Source organism: Callorhinus ursinus, unplaced genomic scaffold, assembly GCF_003265705.2.
Source record: "Callorhinus ursinus isolate GAN/ISIS: 27379988/994484 unplaced genomic scaffold, GSC_fseal_2.0 scaffold32, whole genome shotgun sequence".
NCBI classification, from domain to species: Eukaryota; Metazoa; Chordata; class Mammalia; order Carnivora; family Otariidae; genus Callorhinus; species Callorhinus ursinus.
Window position 1 is genome coordinate 3,129,666 of NW_027397094.1, and position 16,683 is coordinate 3,146,348.

General features: G+C 38.9%; 1 protein-coding gene across 1 annotated transcript in view; it reads left to right on the top strand.

Moving 5' to 3' along the window:
* The window catches only part of PCDH15 (protocadherin related 15), a 1,645,434-nt gene that overhangs the window by 1,302,475 nt on the left and 326,276 nt on the right, over positions 1-16,683 (top strand). Inside the window, exon 16 of the mRNA XM_073878941.1 lies at positions 4,627-4,820. Within this exon, the coding sequence (XP_073735042.1) occupies positions 4,627-4,820 (194 nt within the window). The remainder of the gene's footprint in view (positions 1-4,626; positions 4,821-16,683) is intronic.

A 16,683-nucleotide genomic window follows, 5' to 3' on the forward strand; every position in this document is an offset into this window, starting at 1 on the left:
AAGGTCCGATTTTGTGCTCCGCGGCTCTAGCACTTGCCAGAAGCGGCCGACGGAGGCCCCTCCCCCGCCGTCTATCCTCCCGAATATCACCTCAGATTCACTTCTCCGCACGTCCTACCTTCCAGTAAGTGGTCGCTTCTCTGTTCAGAGAGTTGTTGCTACTCTCCTCTTCGATCTCCTGTTGAGTTCGTAGGTGTTCAGAATGGTTTGATCCCTATTTAGCTGAATTCCTGAGACCAGACGAAATCCAGGTCTTCTACTCCTCCGCCATCTTGCTCCGCCCCTCGCAAATTGAACTTCATTTTTAAAAGATCTAAACACGAGTATTCATGACCTTGCCTTGTACTAAATATCACCCAACTTATACATATGGCTCTATTTTTTTTGTCTGCCTGGTTTCAATAGTTAACATGAAGAATAAAGAGATTGAGAAAGACATTCTAAGAAATACATACTTTTTTAAACTGCTTAATTTATTAATTTAGATAATTGCTTTGTTTAAAAAAGAACTGCTTTATTACAGGGAAATATATATGTGTGTGTGTTATTTATCTGTGTATACATATTTTTTATTACTTGTTAAGGAGCTAATCATGATTTCTAAACAGGTGTAACTACCACTTCCATAGCATAATCTTTGGCCATTGTAATGAATAATCATACACTGAATCAAGGATGATTTCATGTATTTAGTGACTACTTGGCACCGCATACCAAAACCTCCAAGTACAGTACCCCTAGAAGAATAAATAGTCACGAAGCAAGCCCAGGAGAATCATTAATCATAACTCTTTTCCTATAATATTTGGGATTCTAATGTTGAAGAGACATAATTTCAAATTAAACTAGCTTTTTTTCTTTTTTGAAAAAAGCAGCACATTTTTTGTTCATATATCATAAAAGGTCAGGCATACGTGCAAACAGTGTCATCAATGATATTCTCCCCATTTCCCGGCATTGTCTTTTTCTCAGTCCTGCAGAGACCCAATGCAGGCGTAAAGATGAGCAAATGTTAGATATAAATCGACCAGTCTAGCCCTTGGGTAATTAAGAGCCACTCTTTCCCGTGGTTCTGGGAGTTACCCTGACTCTACCAACTTGGATAACTTGACAATTCTTACAACAAACAGCCCAGGCCTGAATCTCACTCCCATTGCTGGAGCTAGGATCAGCCCAGCAATGATCCTAGCTCCAGTAATGAAGGGGATGAGCATCTCTCCGAGGAAAATGAGAAGCTCTTCCTAGAAGCAAAGCCCAGGATGCCAATGGGTCAACATGCCTACGCACGGTCAGCTTAGCCATCATTCATATAAAAATACCACGTGCAGTTGATTATAGTTTAAGTATGATGATTTCTCTATGAACTATGACTTTTATTGAATCCTTGCTTCATTTGTGAGACTCCAATCTAAGGTTGTTTTTTTCAGTTTATGATCCAACATTCTTTACATTTGTCCTTTTACGTAAAGCCATTATTTTTCAATTTCTTAGGCACAGGAAAGAGATTGAGGAGAGAAATAAACCACAGTCAGATCTAGCCACGTCGTATTTATCTACTCGTTTTTATTATTTTTTTTTTTTATCATGGGAGAGAGGGGTGGTTGAGGATGTCTGGAACGCGTGGGTATGGGGATGGCAAGAGGAAGGAATTGTGGGAGGATGAGATTCGACTCCGTGAAAAGGATAGTATGCTGCAGAAAAAGAGATACAGATGCAGGACTTAGAGTGTCTTACCATTTATGTATCATAACACTGCAGGAAACCAATTACAAATCATAGATTTTATTCTACTGCCTGGTAACTTATAAGCAACACATTGGCTTCTCCATGAACATCAACTGTTCCTCCGTCCTCTTTGATTTAGGAGGCGGACACCCCCTCTGCTTTGGCAATACTTTCACATGCCTTCATCTCAGGAGACCCCTGGTCACAGTCATTGGGTCATAACTGAATGAAATCCCCATCAGACTTTAGGTTCCAGGTCTCTCACAAGGGACATTACCATTTTTCTGGATATTCAGCCAGTGCCTCCGTTCCCTTTTCGAATCCTGGACCAAATAATTGCTTCACCATAGTTTTGTTTTCACGTGTGGGGACTCAGTTATGTTGGTTTTTAGCCTACTATGTTCTGACTTAGTACTAAAAGACTGAAAAATAATGTAAAGTTATTTAAATCACCTAAACGTGGAACTGATTTTTGGTTTATTGAACTCTCTACCTGCCATTGGTTTCTGTGGATCTAGTGGTGTTCCCTGTCATCTGTGGTTGGCTGGCTCTGCAGTCTGGGGACTGTTTTTCTCACCTCTTCTTTGCAGTACTCTCTGGTATTTATAGCACCTCCCAGATGGGTGCCTTCCTCAATTTAATTATTATCCAGCTTATCCTCCCTTCCAATATCATTCATGAAAATGTTAAATAAGACCAGCCATAATACCTACATCCCCAAAGCATGCTCCTCAACAGTTCTTAACTTGAGACATTGCCGTTTATCATCAAATTCCTTTAGCCAATTTAAGTCCCAGGAAGAATGTTAATATTGAATCCCATTTGAGCTAAATTTTAATTAAGATTTCCTGAGACATTATGTTAAGTGATTTACTATAATCAAAATTGATATCTCCTCTACTACCCCCACTCTTAATTTTCTAATTTTACCCACATGCGAAAGAGAATTGAGTTGGTCTTGCTTGACTCATTCTCCATAAATATACATCATTCATCTGTTCTGTTTCTGCAGATAGTTTCTTTCTCCTTTGCCTTTAGGACCATGTCTATCATCCTCCTATAAGTCCCAGAGTCAGTTTATGAAATGCATTTCCTTATGGCGACCACATCTGTCCACCCCCAAATACCTAACCTCAGCTAACTGAATGCCAATCTCTCAAATTTCCTTCTTCCCTCTCAATTATTTTTGTAGCTACCATGTCTCTGCACATTATCAATTCTGAATGCAGTGGACACTAAACACAGAAACAGAGTATGCACTGTATATCCCCTTAAGGGTGATGGTGTATATAAGGCACTCTGTTGACATATTCTCAGGATGGTGAGCATGAACATCTGAATGGGCCATTAACATGGCACTCTTGAAATTGAATTCAAGTTTCAAGGTAAATGTGCACACTTACCTTTGATCTAAGAAAGTGCACCAGAGGGTCCGGGGGTCACCCAAAAGAATCTGTGAACAATAAAAAACTATTACTTTATAGAAGTGAAAATTAGAGGTTAGAAATACATATGAAAATGTTAGTAATAAGAAAATGTTTTTCTGTATGCTTACTTATTAAAATTATGTATTTTACTTATTCAAGAGGAAACTTTTAATTACTTTCCCCTATGTGTAAACTTATAGGAGGCCAAATTTCTTATCCCCATCAATCACTTTTGGAATGAGGAAAACAGAAAATTCTGTGAATGTCTGAGGGTGCTTGGGTGGCTCAGTAGATTGAGTGTCTCCTTCGGTTCAGGTCATGATCCCAGGGTCCTGGGTTCGAGCCCAGCATCTGGCTCCCTGCTCAGGGGAGAGTCTCTGCTTGTCCCTCTCCCTCTGCCCCTCCCCCTGCTTGTGTGCTCACTCTCTCTCTCTCTCTCTCTCTCAATTTCTTGCAAAAAATAAATAAATAAAATCTTAAAAAAAGAGAGAGAAAATTCTGTGAATGTCTGTAAAAGGTGTATTATAAGATTTCCCACTAGAATCTACTTCCCCCAGGAGGTAAATTTGTATTTATCAGCAAAGAGCCTTATTTAACTCATTAAATCATTCTTACCTTAATTTTGCTTTATTGCATTAACAATGGTCATTCTGTTCTCACATGTAATGACCCAAATATACTTTTAACTTCTGGGTACAAGTTGCTTCATAATGACTATAAACACCTACAAATTAGCCTTAGGAATGCTCATGTGGTGATGTCAAGGACCTCTGAATTCATTCCCTTTTCTCAAAAACAACAACAAACAAAAAACTTCTTGGACTTGACAGTCTAATTTTTTAATAAGATATTCTATATTCGGAGATGCATTTGTTTGATTTTGGAAAGGCAATACCCTAGGCGTTTTCCGTCTTTTTTAAGTCAGTGTGAACAAGATCATAAAGATCTTTCCGAAAGCGAAGTAGAAATAAAGGTTGCAAGGACAGGAGACTCTCTGAGAGACGGAAGGAAAATAGTATGGATGTAAAAGGCAAAAGCAGAAGGAAGGATGACAGTAATAAAGACAGACTTCACCCACTAGGTTTTCTCCAGTCTCGGTAGGCAGTAATATGTGTTCATATGTCCAGAACAGGAGGTAACGTAGAAGGAAAAAATTAACTTTCCGACAGTGATATTAGATTTGCTGTTAGACCCTTTCTCTTCTTCCCTTTAGTAAATTAAAATAAAGACAGTCTTCAAGATCCAACACTTTTATCACTTTCATAAGGAAAGAAAGAAAAAAAAAATCCTTCCTGCTGGGATTGCTTCCAAAACAGAGCACCCTTGCCACCCTTCCAGACAAGAGCGAATGTGCCAAGAGATCTTTCTTCACCTACAGTCTGTCTTTGAAAGCGTGCTCCTTTTGTTAGGGGACAGGGACACGGGATGGAAAAGTGAGCCCCAGGAGGACTGACGATGTGGTTTTCTGTTCCAGCTCACAGCCGTGGATGCGGACGAAGGGTCCAACGGGGAGATCACGTACGAAATCCTGGCTGGGGCTCAGGGCGACTTTGTCATCAACCACACCACGGGGCTCATCACCATCGCCCCGGGGGTGGCACTGACGGTGGGGCGCACCTTCGCGCTCACGGTCCAGGCCGCGGATAATGCGCCTCCCGTGGAGAGAAGGTAAGGCACAGCGCAGCCCCTGCGCCTTCTCCGCGCTCCCGGTTAACCGTGCCCTGACACGGAGGAAGCACAGCAACTGTACTTTTATTCTGACACGTCTAAATTTGACCAGAAAATTCGGAGGCCCAAATTCTCAGGAACTGCACGTTCTTACTTGGTTAAGTTGTAGGGAAAGGAAAATAAAGAAGATTAAACCACAAAATAAGTAACTGTGATTTCACAGATGTGAGGGATGCAGATCTCTATTCTAGGGGGGATCTGGGAAATATCAGAAATAGGTAGCCAGTTTATTGCTGAAAAGCAAGGTTGCTAACATGAGAGGTCACAGACATAGCAGCGACATGAAATGTCTTGGGTTTGAAGCCGCCTCTCAATGTCTGGGTAATTATTCAAATATATACATAAGTGTGTGTGTGTATAGATACGTGTGTGTGTGTATATATATATATATATATACACACACATATATATTCTCTATATATACAAAATATATATGCATACGTGCATACATACAAATATATGCGTTATATATTCTATCTATAGAATTTATTATAGAATTGATCATTTAGCTACAAAATATATATGTAACCCATATATACATATTCAAATATATAGATACATGGATGGTGTGAGAGAATCAAAAGCAAAAGGCTTCCCACTATTACAACTGCATTTATTTAGTGCCCTACCTGAGATATCTTTTTTATTAATTTCTTGCTTGCTTCCCAATTTTCAGTATGCATTTAAAGAAAATATGAATGAATAGTAATTCATTCCTGCATCTGGTGGGTCTGTCCCCTTACAGCATATCCTAAGGTTCTTTCAATATGAATACTGAATAATTTCTTCAAAATTCTTTTCTCAGCTACATAATATTCTTTCATACATGTGTTATACTGTGTAAGAAACCCACTGTCAATGGACTTTCAAATTCCAGTCGCTCCTTTACTGACAATGAAGAAATAAATGACACCAAACAAGCGTCATTGTGAATATGTGCAAATACATCAGCATAGTAAATCCTCATTTACCAAAAGGCACATGCAATTATAAGTTTCAGCAATAATAGCCAAATTGTATTCCATGGGGCTCATAACAATTTACAGTTCCAACTGTCAAGTCTGAGAGTAGGTAATTCTACAGTCTCCCCAGCTGTGTGTCATATCAGACGTGGATTTTTGCCAATTTAATCGGTAAAACATAACATCTATTTTATTTCCTTATGAGTAAGTTTGTTTCCTATGCTTATGAGTCAATTCTGTTAGTTTTCCTGTAAAGTCTGTGTTCATAGTCTCTGCCCATCTTTCTATTGATATGTCAAGCCAAAGCTATAATTATTTTATATTTGCTATTAATGATTATATAGATTCGTGCTGTATGTTTAAATCTTTGTTGCATTTGGGATTTATCCTAGGGTACAGTAGGAGGTATCAATCAGCAATATATTTTTTTGAGGCTACTCTGCCGTTTTTCCCATATAATATACTAAATAGTTCATCTTTTTCTCACTGATTTGAGATGTTACATTAATTATATCATACATTTTCTCATTTATTTGAGTTTGATTTGGAACTTTCTCTTCTATCCCATTAGTTCACCCAACTTTTCATGAGCTATTGTCACAATTTTAATTGTTAATGTTTTAGACTGTGCTTCATAATATGGTGGTGCTAACTTACCTCAATGCTGTTTTTCTCTAAAAGTGTCTTGGTTGCTCTTTATATTAATTTTTTTATTATAAATAAGTTCAGTGAGGTTTTTAACCATATTTTGACTAGGAACACATTAAATTCACAAATTAATTACTTAGGGTTAAATTATATGTTTTTGATGTCGAATCTTTCTATCCAAAAACTATTTGCCCATAATTTCTTGTGTGTCCTGTAAGAGTTTTTATTTTTTATTTTTTTATTTTCTTTTTTTAAAGATTTTATTTATTTATTTGAGAGAGAGAATGAGAGAGAGCACATGAGAGGGGGGAGGGTCAGAGGGAGAAGCAGTCTCCCTGCTGAGCAGGGAGCCAGATGCGGGACTCAATCCCAGGACTCCAGGATCATGACCTGAGCCGGAGGCAGTCGCCCAACCAACTGAGCCACCCAGGGGCCCTAGAGTTTTTATTTTTTAAATATTTTCTTTATATGAGTCCTGTGCATTTCTTTGTTGGTCTGTTTCCTTATCTTTTGCTGTTATTGTACATAGACTCTTTTCTCTTTCTTCTTCTATCTGGTTGATATTTATATATGTGAAAGCTATTAATATCTTTTTATTAATTTTAACCCACTTTCTTATTTAATTATTTTATATTTTTGTAGTTTTCTCATCAATTCTTCAGTGTTATCCAGGAATGTATTTATAAATAGTGAAAATTTTATATCCTTCCTTCCATTTTCTTTCCTTTAATTTCATTGGCTAATTGTTTCAATAAAAATGCTTGTTTTTTTTTAAGATTTTATTTATTTATTTGAGAGAGAAAGAGAGCACGCTTTGAGGTAGGGGCAGAGGGAGAAGGAGAATCTCAAGCCGATTCCCTGCTGACCATGGAGCCTGCCACGGGGCTTGATCCCATGACCCTGAGATCACAACCTAAGCCAAAACCAAAAGTCAGCCTCCTAACTGACTAAGCCACCCAAGCATCCCTGCTCATCTTGTTTTTAACTCAAGTAGGAATGTCTGACAGATTTCCTCATTATATTGGGTTATGAGTTTTTTTTTAATTTTTTAGTTATGTTAAGAAAGTGTTTATTCCCATTTTATTGGCTTTTTAAAATAAGAAAATATATCCCATCATCTATGAAGACAGTAATGACTTTCGTTCCTGAGCTAATCATATAATGATTGATCTTGATATAGTTCCTAAATAAATCTATTTTGCATTCTTACTATGAATGCCACTAGGCTGTGATGTTTTATTCTTGAATTAAAATGCTAGATTATGTTTGTTACTTTATTTAGTGAAATTAGTCTGTTCTCTTTTTGAGAAATTTTTATGAAGATTCCATACAGCTGTTCTGTAACCTCATGAAAGAAATAAAAACCACAAAAAATGCAAGAAAGAATTAACAATTGTAATAGCAAGTGTGAATAATGGTAAAGATCTCTAAAACCAGTAAATAAATCCAAATTTTGTTCTCTGAAAAAAAGAGATAAAAAATATATAAAATAATCAAATGGATAAACCACCACTTCATTTAATCAAAAAAAGGGAGGGGGCACTTGAGTGGTGCATTCAGTTAAGCCTCTGACTCTTGGTTTCGTCTCAGGTCATGATCTCAGGGTCGTGAGGTCAAGCCCCACATTGGGCTCTGTGCTCAGCGGGGTGTCTGCTTGAGATTCTCACCCTCTCTCTCTCTCTCTCCCCCTCTGCCCCTCCCCCTCCATGCTCTCTCTCTGTCTCTCTCTAAGGTAAATAAATAAATCTGCTTTTAAAAAATGGAGAAATTTCAATAATAAATTCTAAGAAGGAAATACTACAGAAACAGAGGAAATTAAAAGAATCATAAGAGACACCTTTACTTTAACATATGCAAAAATTGAAAACATGAGTGAAATGGATAATTTTTCCAGAAGATACAGTTTATCGAAACTGATCTCAAAGGGTAAGAAATTTTAAAGACATCAACCTTATGGAGGCAGTAGAGAAAGTTTTCAGAGAGCCACTACCCAAAACTACACAAGGGCCAGGCAGTTTGACAGGAGGACTGTAACACAGTGAGAGGGGTCATTCCCCATCGGGCCATCCCTCAGAGCGCACCCTACACCTCCACGCCACACTCCACAGTTCTCGTCTCATCGATGGTGGCGCTGTCCTAGGGGGACTCTCTGCTTCTCACAGATACCAGTGGACTGTCTCTCCTCCTCCCTCATGTTCTCCTGTTGAGTCTCATCCTGTCTTCTCCTCCATCTACAGATGGTAGCCCCTTCTCCATTATCTGCTCTTCTAACCTCTGACCTCCTCTCCCACTGTCACTTCCAGACCAGCAGGTCCCTCTGGGGGGATCTGGTTCCCGACTACACAACATACCTCCAACAACACGTGTGTCACTTGGCATCTGATGGCCGGTCTTGCACCTGCTCTGGCCAAACACCCCTGGAACCATGCTCGGGGTGTTCCTTTCTCTCAAACTCAAATGCGATCTTGAGCAATGCCTCTAAGCCCTACCCGAAAAGCACACAGAACGGACGATCCCCCGCTTTTGTTACTGACATCCCGGTCCACGCCACATTTCTCTCTGGTCCCGGCTATTGAAACATCTTCTCCTTAAGCTTCCGCCAGTGCCCCTTCCATCCCTTCTCTGTTCCAGGGCCTGGGAGATTCTAGTAACACAGGAAACACCCTTTCTTTTTGCTCAAGCTCTCCTTGGGGTCTCACATCTGATTCAAAGTAAAAGACAAAATCGTTAAAAAGACCAGGGAGCCCAGCACACATTGCCATCTGCCACCAGCCAGAGGACGCTCCCTAGTGTCACCTCCTCCATGGGACATCATCTCCTGCTCTACCCTGCTTCTCCACTCCAGCCCTCATGCCACTTCCTTTTGTTCTGAACCCGGCAGCTACCTTCCAACCTTCAGCTTGACCTCCCCTCAGCCTGAATGGTGCGTCTTTCCATTTGTCCGTGGACTCTGGTCCTTCTGGCCACTATCCAACCATCTCACTTCCTTTGCAAAGTCTTTCCAGACAAAGTATTTACAGCTGCAACAGCTGTAAATACTTTCCCTACTTCTATGCCCCCTTTTATCCACTGCACTGACCGCCCTGGGATAGGCTATGATGTACCTTCAGTTAGGGTATGAAGCTGATGGTCTGCCTCGCCTCCTCCCCACTGGAATTTTGGTTCACAAGGGCAAGAATCACTGTGGTTCGGTTGTCTCTCATGTCTACAGAAGCCCAAATAATTCGTGGAATGCCCTGGGTGCTTAAAAAGTCATCTGTTTTTCTTGTTTTCCTAAGTTCTTAACAAACATCTTTTTTTTTCCTGTTTTTTTAAACAGATGAATTAGGAAATGAGGCAGTGTAATACAAAACTCAAATGACTTTAAAGAGCCCCTGCAATGAAAAGGCAGATTTGAAACTGTTCTGCCTTCTTTCATAGTATACACCAATTCTGTCAAATTTTGTCACTAATAAGTTTAAAAAAAAAAAAAGTGTGTCTGTGATAGTAAGATTTTCTAGTCCATCCAACCAACCATTTACTACACAACTACCACTTATTATGTCATGGAAATACAAAGATAAACTGAGTGCCATCACGTGCCAAAAAAATTACAGTAAAGAGTGGAAAGTAGGGCTATAAATAATTAAATTCAGTTCAGCATGGGAAGTGTGTGATTCAGCCAATTTCTCCACTCTCTGGGGCATCGAGGAGGGCCCTTGTTACAATGAGGGAGTACTTAGATGGCCTCCCAAGCCGATGAGTTTCGGAGAATGAGTCAAGGTTGACCAGGTAAAAAAAGTATGTCACATTATTTGTGCAGCCTGAGAGGTCTGAAGGAGCTTGGTCATTATGGGTAAGTACCAGTCTAGTCAGTGTTACCAGTGCATAAACCAGTTCAAGAAGGGACAGGAGACTTAAGGGTCATTTCATGGAAAATTGAATTTGTTTTTAAGAAGCTTGGACTTATTATCCAGTCTGTGGAGAGTATTTGTGAAGGACTTTAAGTTAGAAGTTGAGTGAGAATTTCTGAGTTTAGTTTCTAGAAAATCTGTCTGGTGTCCCTGTGGGAGATGAATTTGAGGGGGACAACACTGGAGGCAGGGAGATGAGATAGGACTTCACCACTGGAAAAATCCAGGGACTAATGGCTTGAACTGGGCCTGTTAGGAAGGTGGAGAGATAGAATTGTCAAAAAAAAAAAAAAAAAAACTCCCACTTTTTTGTCTAAGGTGACAGGGTGGTAATGTCAAGTTGGCATGCATGGTTTGGGTGAAGGAGATGAGCTCAATTTTGGACTCACCTTAGTTGGATTTGGCCATTGTTCATAAACCCAAAAGGCAAATAGATGTATATATATATGAACATGAGAAAATGGTTAAGGACTGTTCCTTGAGAAGAAATGAGGAATGCTATTATATATTGACCTAAAGTAAGAGTCAAAGTTTGAATGAATTTAAAGAATAGCCTTTTCCATATTGGGTTATTCTGAAGAGGAGTTAAACATGATTGATACTATTTAATTGGCATGTAGTAGACATCTTACAAGCTATTCTCTATACATAATTTCTAATCTGAACGACAACACTGTGACTTTGTATTACTCTAAATTTGCAGACCAGAAATCTGAGGCTGAAAGATGATAATTGGACTTGGCTAAATGGCCCCTGGCCTACACTCCCACCCACCTCGTAAATGAGTTGCAGAACCTTCACCTGCACTAGGACTATTGGATTCTAGACTTTATATTCCACTCTCTTCCATAGCCATGACCTTTCTTCATGATTATTCTGGAGAAAAAAAAAATACTACAATTGCTTAATATCAGTGCTAATAATGCTAACTTTAAGAATTAAGACACCTTTTGTTTTTACCATTTAAACTTTTATTAAAGTCCCTTAATAGTCATCAATTTATTTTATGACTTTTTATTTTCATTGAGGATAGCCCCATGCTATGTAGATCTGGTAAAATCTATATATACTTGTACATTATGACTGATGACTTTTTAACTATTTTATAATTTAATGAGTGAGATTTTATAATCTACTTCCTACTCAGTTCCTATTTGCAAGTCATACCACAGATTTGTCTCAGTAAGCTGCTGCCTACAATAATCAGTGCAGTAAGAGGATTTCACTGGAGTAAAATTGTATTCGACTCCAGGACACAGAATGACATCTTCAGAATCAGAATACACAGCTCTTTTCAGTGACACTAAGCATTTGCTTGACCTGGCCTCATTGTTTTCCTTATAGCAATGGTTTGGACCCTAAAAGATCACCTTATAATGTTTGGTCAAATATCAAGTGGGACCTACAGAGAATAAAATCTGGATACATCCTTTCTCCCTGGTGGGATAATGTCATGTTCCCTGTAGGATAATGGCATTTGCTATTTTCTGGAGGAAAATTAAGCCTTCACATTGACTTGATGAATGAACCAAAGAGTTGTGAAGTTTTGCTTTCAGTATTTCCTTTGAGAGGTAGAGGCTGTTTGAAAACTATCAGCATGGAAGTACAGACCTTGATATATTTTACAAATTGACCCAGCAGGCAACAGTGATATGTAAACCTACTTAAATCATAACACTAAAAAAAAAATGGCAATTTTCCATTTTTTTTCTTTTTTCAGATTGGAAATCTTAATTCATAAATTTAAATAACAAAATAAGGCCTATATGAATTAACTATTTATGTATTTGTTATTCTAATTAAACTTACTGAAGAATTCAGAGAGTAAGAGGAGTTATAGTCTGTAATCTTCCTTCTGTTGTGCTGAGTCTCTCGTAAGTATAAGAGGACAGATAAAAACCAAAAGATGTAAAATGTAACTTCATTCGGAGATAGTATTTAGTCTATTGGTTTATGTAGGTCTCCTTATACTTATTGAATTGAATTAAATTAAATTAATATTTAAGTTTTATATGAATAAAGTAGTACTATTACGTATTCACAAAGAGAATGAAGGACAGTCCTATCCCCAAATATCTTATAATATAATTACAATAAAATGATTGGTGCATGGCATGCAGTTCCTAATTAACTTTTTAACCTTGATTCTGTCACTTAATCTTTCTGATTTTCTAATCCTCTTTTGTAAAATGAGAGCGTTAAATTAGATTGTGTCTAGGGTCTTTTAAAATCTTAAGATTACCAGAGAAAATACATCAGCACTTGGGTTCTACTTTGACCTTCATTACCAAATGAGAAAGAGAAAGCTTTATGATTTTCATTTCTTTTTAGAAATAGAGATTTATCTACATCATACTGGCGATATTACAAAAATAAAATTTGTATTTATAATTGCTCGATTTTATGCATTTAAGACTAGCTATAAAATGTTAATACAAAATGTTCACATAAAATGTTACTATTTATCTAGTGACTGCCCTGTTTTATTATGTGCTTAACTGATGCTGTTGAATTACTGGTATTTATTACAACATTAATGGTATCATTTTATTGTGAATACTATTGGTATTTAGTTTCAGGAAAGCTAACTGTGACACAATGCTGACATCAGGGATAAAAAGGAGATAGCATTTTAAAACGCTGGTGCTTATTTAAAGGCTTGTAGGAAGAGCCAAGAAGTTGAAGGTGAAAAATGCTAGACCTTGAAACTTGATCTTTCTCAAACAACTCCAAGATCCAAGGCGGGGGCAGGGGATGGGGAGAGCAGAAACATATGTAATTAGCAATTTTAGCATTTGAATTATTGTGGAAAGGAGCAGAGGAAGGGAAGGAATAAGGTTGGATGAAGGAGAAGCTGGTGTTGGACCACAGCTGTTCCGTCTGTCCTCTGCCTGGGGGCGTAGGGTTCTTTGTGTGGCATTTTAAAGTTGTCTTTTCTGCACGCCTGGGTGGCTCAGTCGGTTAAGCGGCTGCTCAGGTCATGGTCCCAGGGTCCTGAGATCGAGCCCCGCATCGGATTCCCTGCTCAGCGGGGAGCTTTCTTCTCCCTCTCCCTCTGCCTGCCACTCTGTCTACTTGTGCTTTCTCTCTGTCAAATAAATAAATAAAATCTTAAAAAAAATAAAAAAATAAAGTTGTCTTCTCTGTAGCAGATACACCAGCATCTTTGGGTGTAGAGGTCCTCTGTGCAGTATTGTGGATGTAAACAGTTTAGTTCCCTCGTGGGAAAATAGTCATAGGGGAAAGAATAAGGAAACACACAAAGCATAATCAGTTCAGTGTAAACCATATTCTCATGAGAGGAAAGAGCCTCATATTCTGGTAAAGACTTCATCAAGTTTTCCAGACCAGCGAGCTGAAGCTGTAAAAAATGCCAAACTCAGGAAAGGCCTAACTTTTTGAAAGAAAACTTTGAATCTGGAGTACAAGTGTGTTCTAGGTTAAAAAAAAAAAATGTCAATCAGTGAAAGAATCCCTTACCTCCAGGGTTACCAAGGTGAATGTTAAGTCAGTTTATAGAGGAAGCCCTAGGCTACTAACTTTTTTTTTTTTTTAAATTTTTTTATTGTTATGTTAATCACCATATATTACATCATTAGTTTTTGATGCAGTGTTCCATGATTCATTGTTTGTTCATAACACCCAGTGCACCATGCAAAACGTGCCCTCCTCAATACCCATCACCAGGCTAACCCATCCCCCCACCCCCCTACCCTCTAGAACCCTCAGTTTTTCACAGTCCATCATCTCTCATGGTTCGTCTCCCCCTCTGACATACTCCCCTTTTCTTCCTCTCCTGTTATCTTCTTCTTTTCCTTTTTTCTTAAAATATGTTGCGTTATTTGTTTCAGAAGTACAGATCTGTGATTCAACAGTCTTGCACAATTCACAGCGCTCACCGTAGCACATACCCTCCCCAATGTCTATCACCCAGCCATCCCATCCCTCCCACCCCCAACCACTCCAGTAACACTCAGTTTGTTTCCTGAGATTAAGAATTCCTCATATCAGTGAGGTCATGTGATACATGTCTTTCTCTGATTGACTTATTTCACTCAGCATAACACCCTCCAGTTCCATCCACGTCGTTGCAAATGGCAAGATCTCATTCCTTTTGATGGCTGCATAATATTCCATTGTGTATATATACCACCTCTTCTTTATCCATTCATCTGTCGATGGACATCTTGGCTCTTTCCACAGTTTGGCTATTGTGGACATTGCTGCTATAAACATTGGGGTACATGTACCCCTTCGGGTCCCTACATTTGTATCTTTGTGGTAAATACCCAGTAGTGCAATTGCTGGATCGAACGGTAGCTCTAATTTCAACTGTTTGAGAAACCTCCATACTGTTTTCCAGAGTGGTTGCACCAGCTTGCATTCCCACCAACAGTGTAGGAGGGTTCCCCTTTCTCCGCATCCCCGCCAACATCTGTCGTTTCCTGACTTGTTAATTTTAGCCATTCTGACGGGTGTGAGGTGGTATCTCATTGAGGTTTTGATTTGGATTTCCCTGATGCCGAGCGATGTTGAGCACTTTTTCATGTGCCTGTTGGCCATTTGGATGTCTTCTTTGGAGAAATGTCTGTTCATGTCTTCTGCCCATTTCTTGATTGGATTATTTGTTCTTTGGGTGTTGAGTTTGATAAGTTCTTTATAGATTTTGGATACTAGCCCTTTATCTGATATGTCGTTTCCAAATATTTTCTCCCATTCTGTCGGTTGTCTTTTGGTTTTGTGGACTGTTTCTTTTGCTGTGCAAAAGCTTTTTATCTTGATGAAATCCCAATAGTTCATTTTTGCCCTGGCTTCCCGTGCCTTTGGCGATGTTTCTAGGAAGAAGTTGCTGCGGCTAAGGTCGAAAAGGTTGCTACCTGTGTTCTCCTTTAGGATTTGGATGGACTCCTGTCTCACGTTTAGGTCTTTCAACCATTTGGAGTCTATTCTTGTGTGTGGTGTAAGGAAATGGTCCAGTTTCATTCTTCTGCATGTGGCTGTCCAATTTTCCCAACACCATTTGTTGAAGAGACTGTCTTTTTGCCATTGGACATTCTTTCCTGCTTTGTCAAAAATAAGTTGACCATAGAGTTGAGGGTCCATTTCTGGGCTCTCGATTCTGTTCCATTGATCTATGCGTCTGTTTTTGTGCCAGTACCATACTGTCTTGATGATGACAGCTTTGTAATAGAGCTGGAAGTCCGGAATTGTGATGCCGCCAGCTTTGCTTTTCTTTTTCAGTATTCCTCTGGCTATTCGGGGTCTCTTCTGGTTCCATACAAATTTTAGGATTATTTGTTCCATTTCTTTGAAAAAAGTGGATGGTATTTTGATGGGGATTGCATTGAATGTGTAGATTGCTCTAGGTAGCATTGACATCTTCACAATGTTGATTCTCCCAATCCATGAGCATGGAACGTTTTTCCATTTCTTTGTGTCTTCTTCAATTTCTTTCATGAGTATTTTATAGTTTTCTGAGTACAGATCCTTTGCCTCTTTGGTTAGATTTATTCCTAGGTATCTAATGGTTTTGGGTGCAATTGTAAATGGGATAGACTCCTTGATTTGTCTCTCTTCTGTCTTGTTGTTGGTGTATAGGAATGCCACTGATTTCTGTGCATTGATTTTATATCCTGCTACTTTACTGAATTCCTGTATGAGTTCTAGCAGTTTTGGGGTGGAGTCTTTTGGGTTTTCCACGTACAGTATCATATCATCTGCAAAGAGTGAGAGTTTGACTTCCTCTTTGCCGATTTGGATGCCTTTGATTTCTTTTTGTTGTCTGATTGCTGTGGCTAGGACTTCTAATACTATGTTGAATAGCAGTGGTGAGAGTGGACATCCCTGCCGCGTTCCTGACCTTAGGGGAAAGGCTCTCAGCCTTTCCCCATTGAGAATGATACTCGCTGTAGGTTTTTCATAGATGGCTTTTATGATATTGAGGTATGTACCCTCTATCCCTATACTCTGAAGAGTTTTGATCAAGAAAGGATGTTGTACTTTGTCAAATGCTTTTTCTGCATCTATTGAGAGGATCATATGATTCTTGTTCTTTCTTTTGTTAATGTATTGTATCACGTTGATTGATTTGCGGATGTTGAACCAGCCTTGCAGCCCAGGAATAAATCCCACTTGGTCATGGTGAATAATCCTTTTAATGTACTGTTGGATCCTATTGGCTAGTATTTTGGTGAGAATTTTTGCATCCATGTTCATCAAGGATATTGGTCTGTAATTCTCTTTTTTGATGGGGTCTTTGTCTGGTTTTGGGATCAAGGTAATGCTGGCCTCATAAAATGA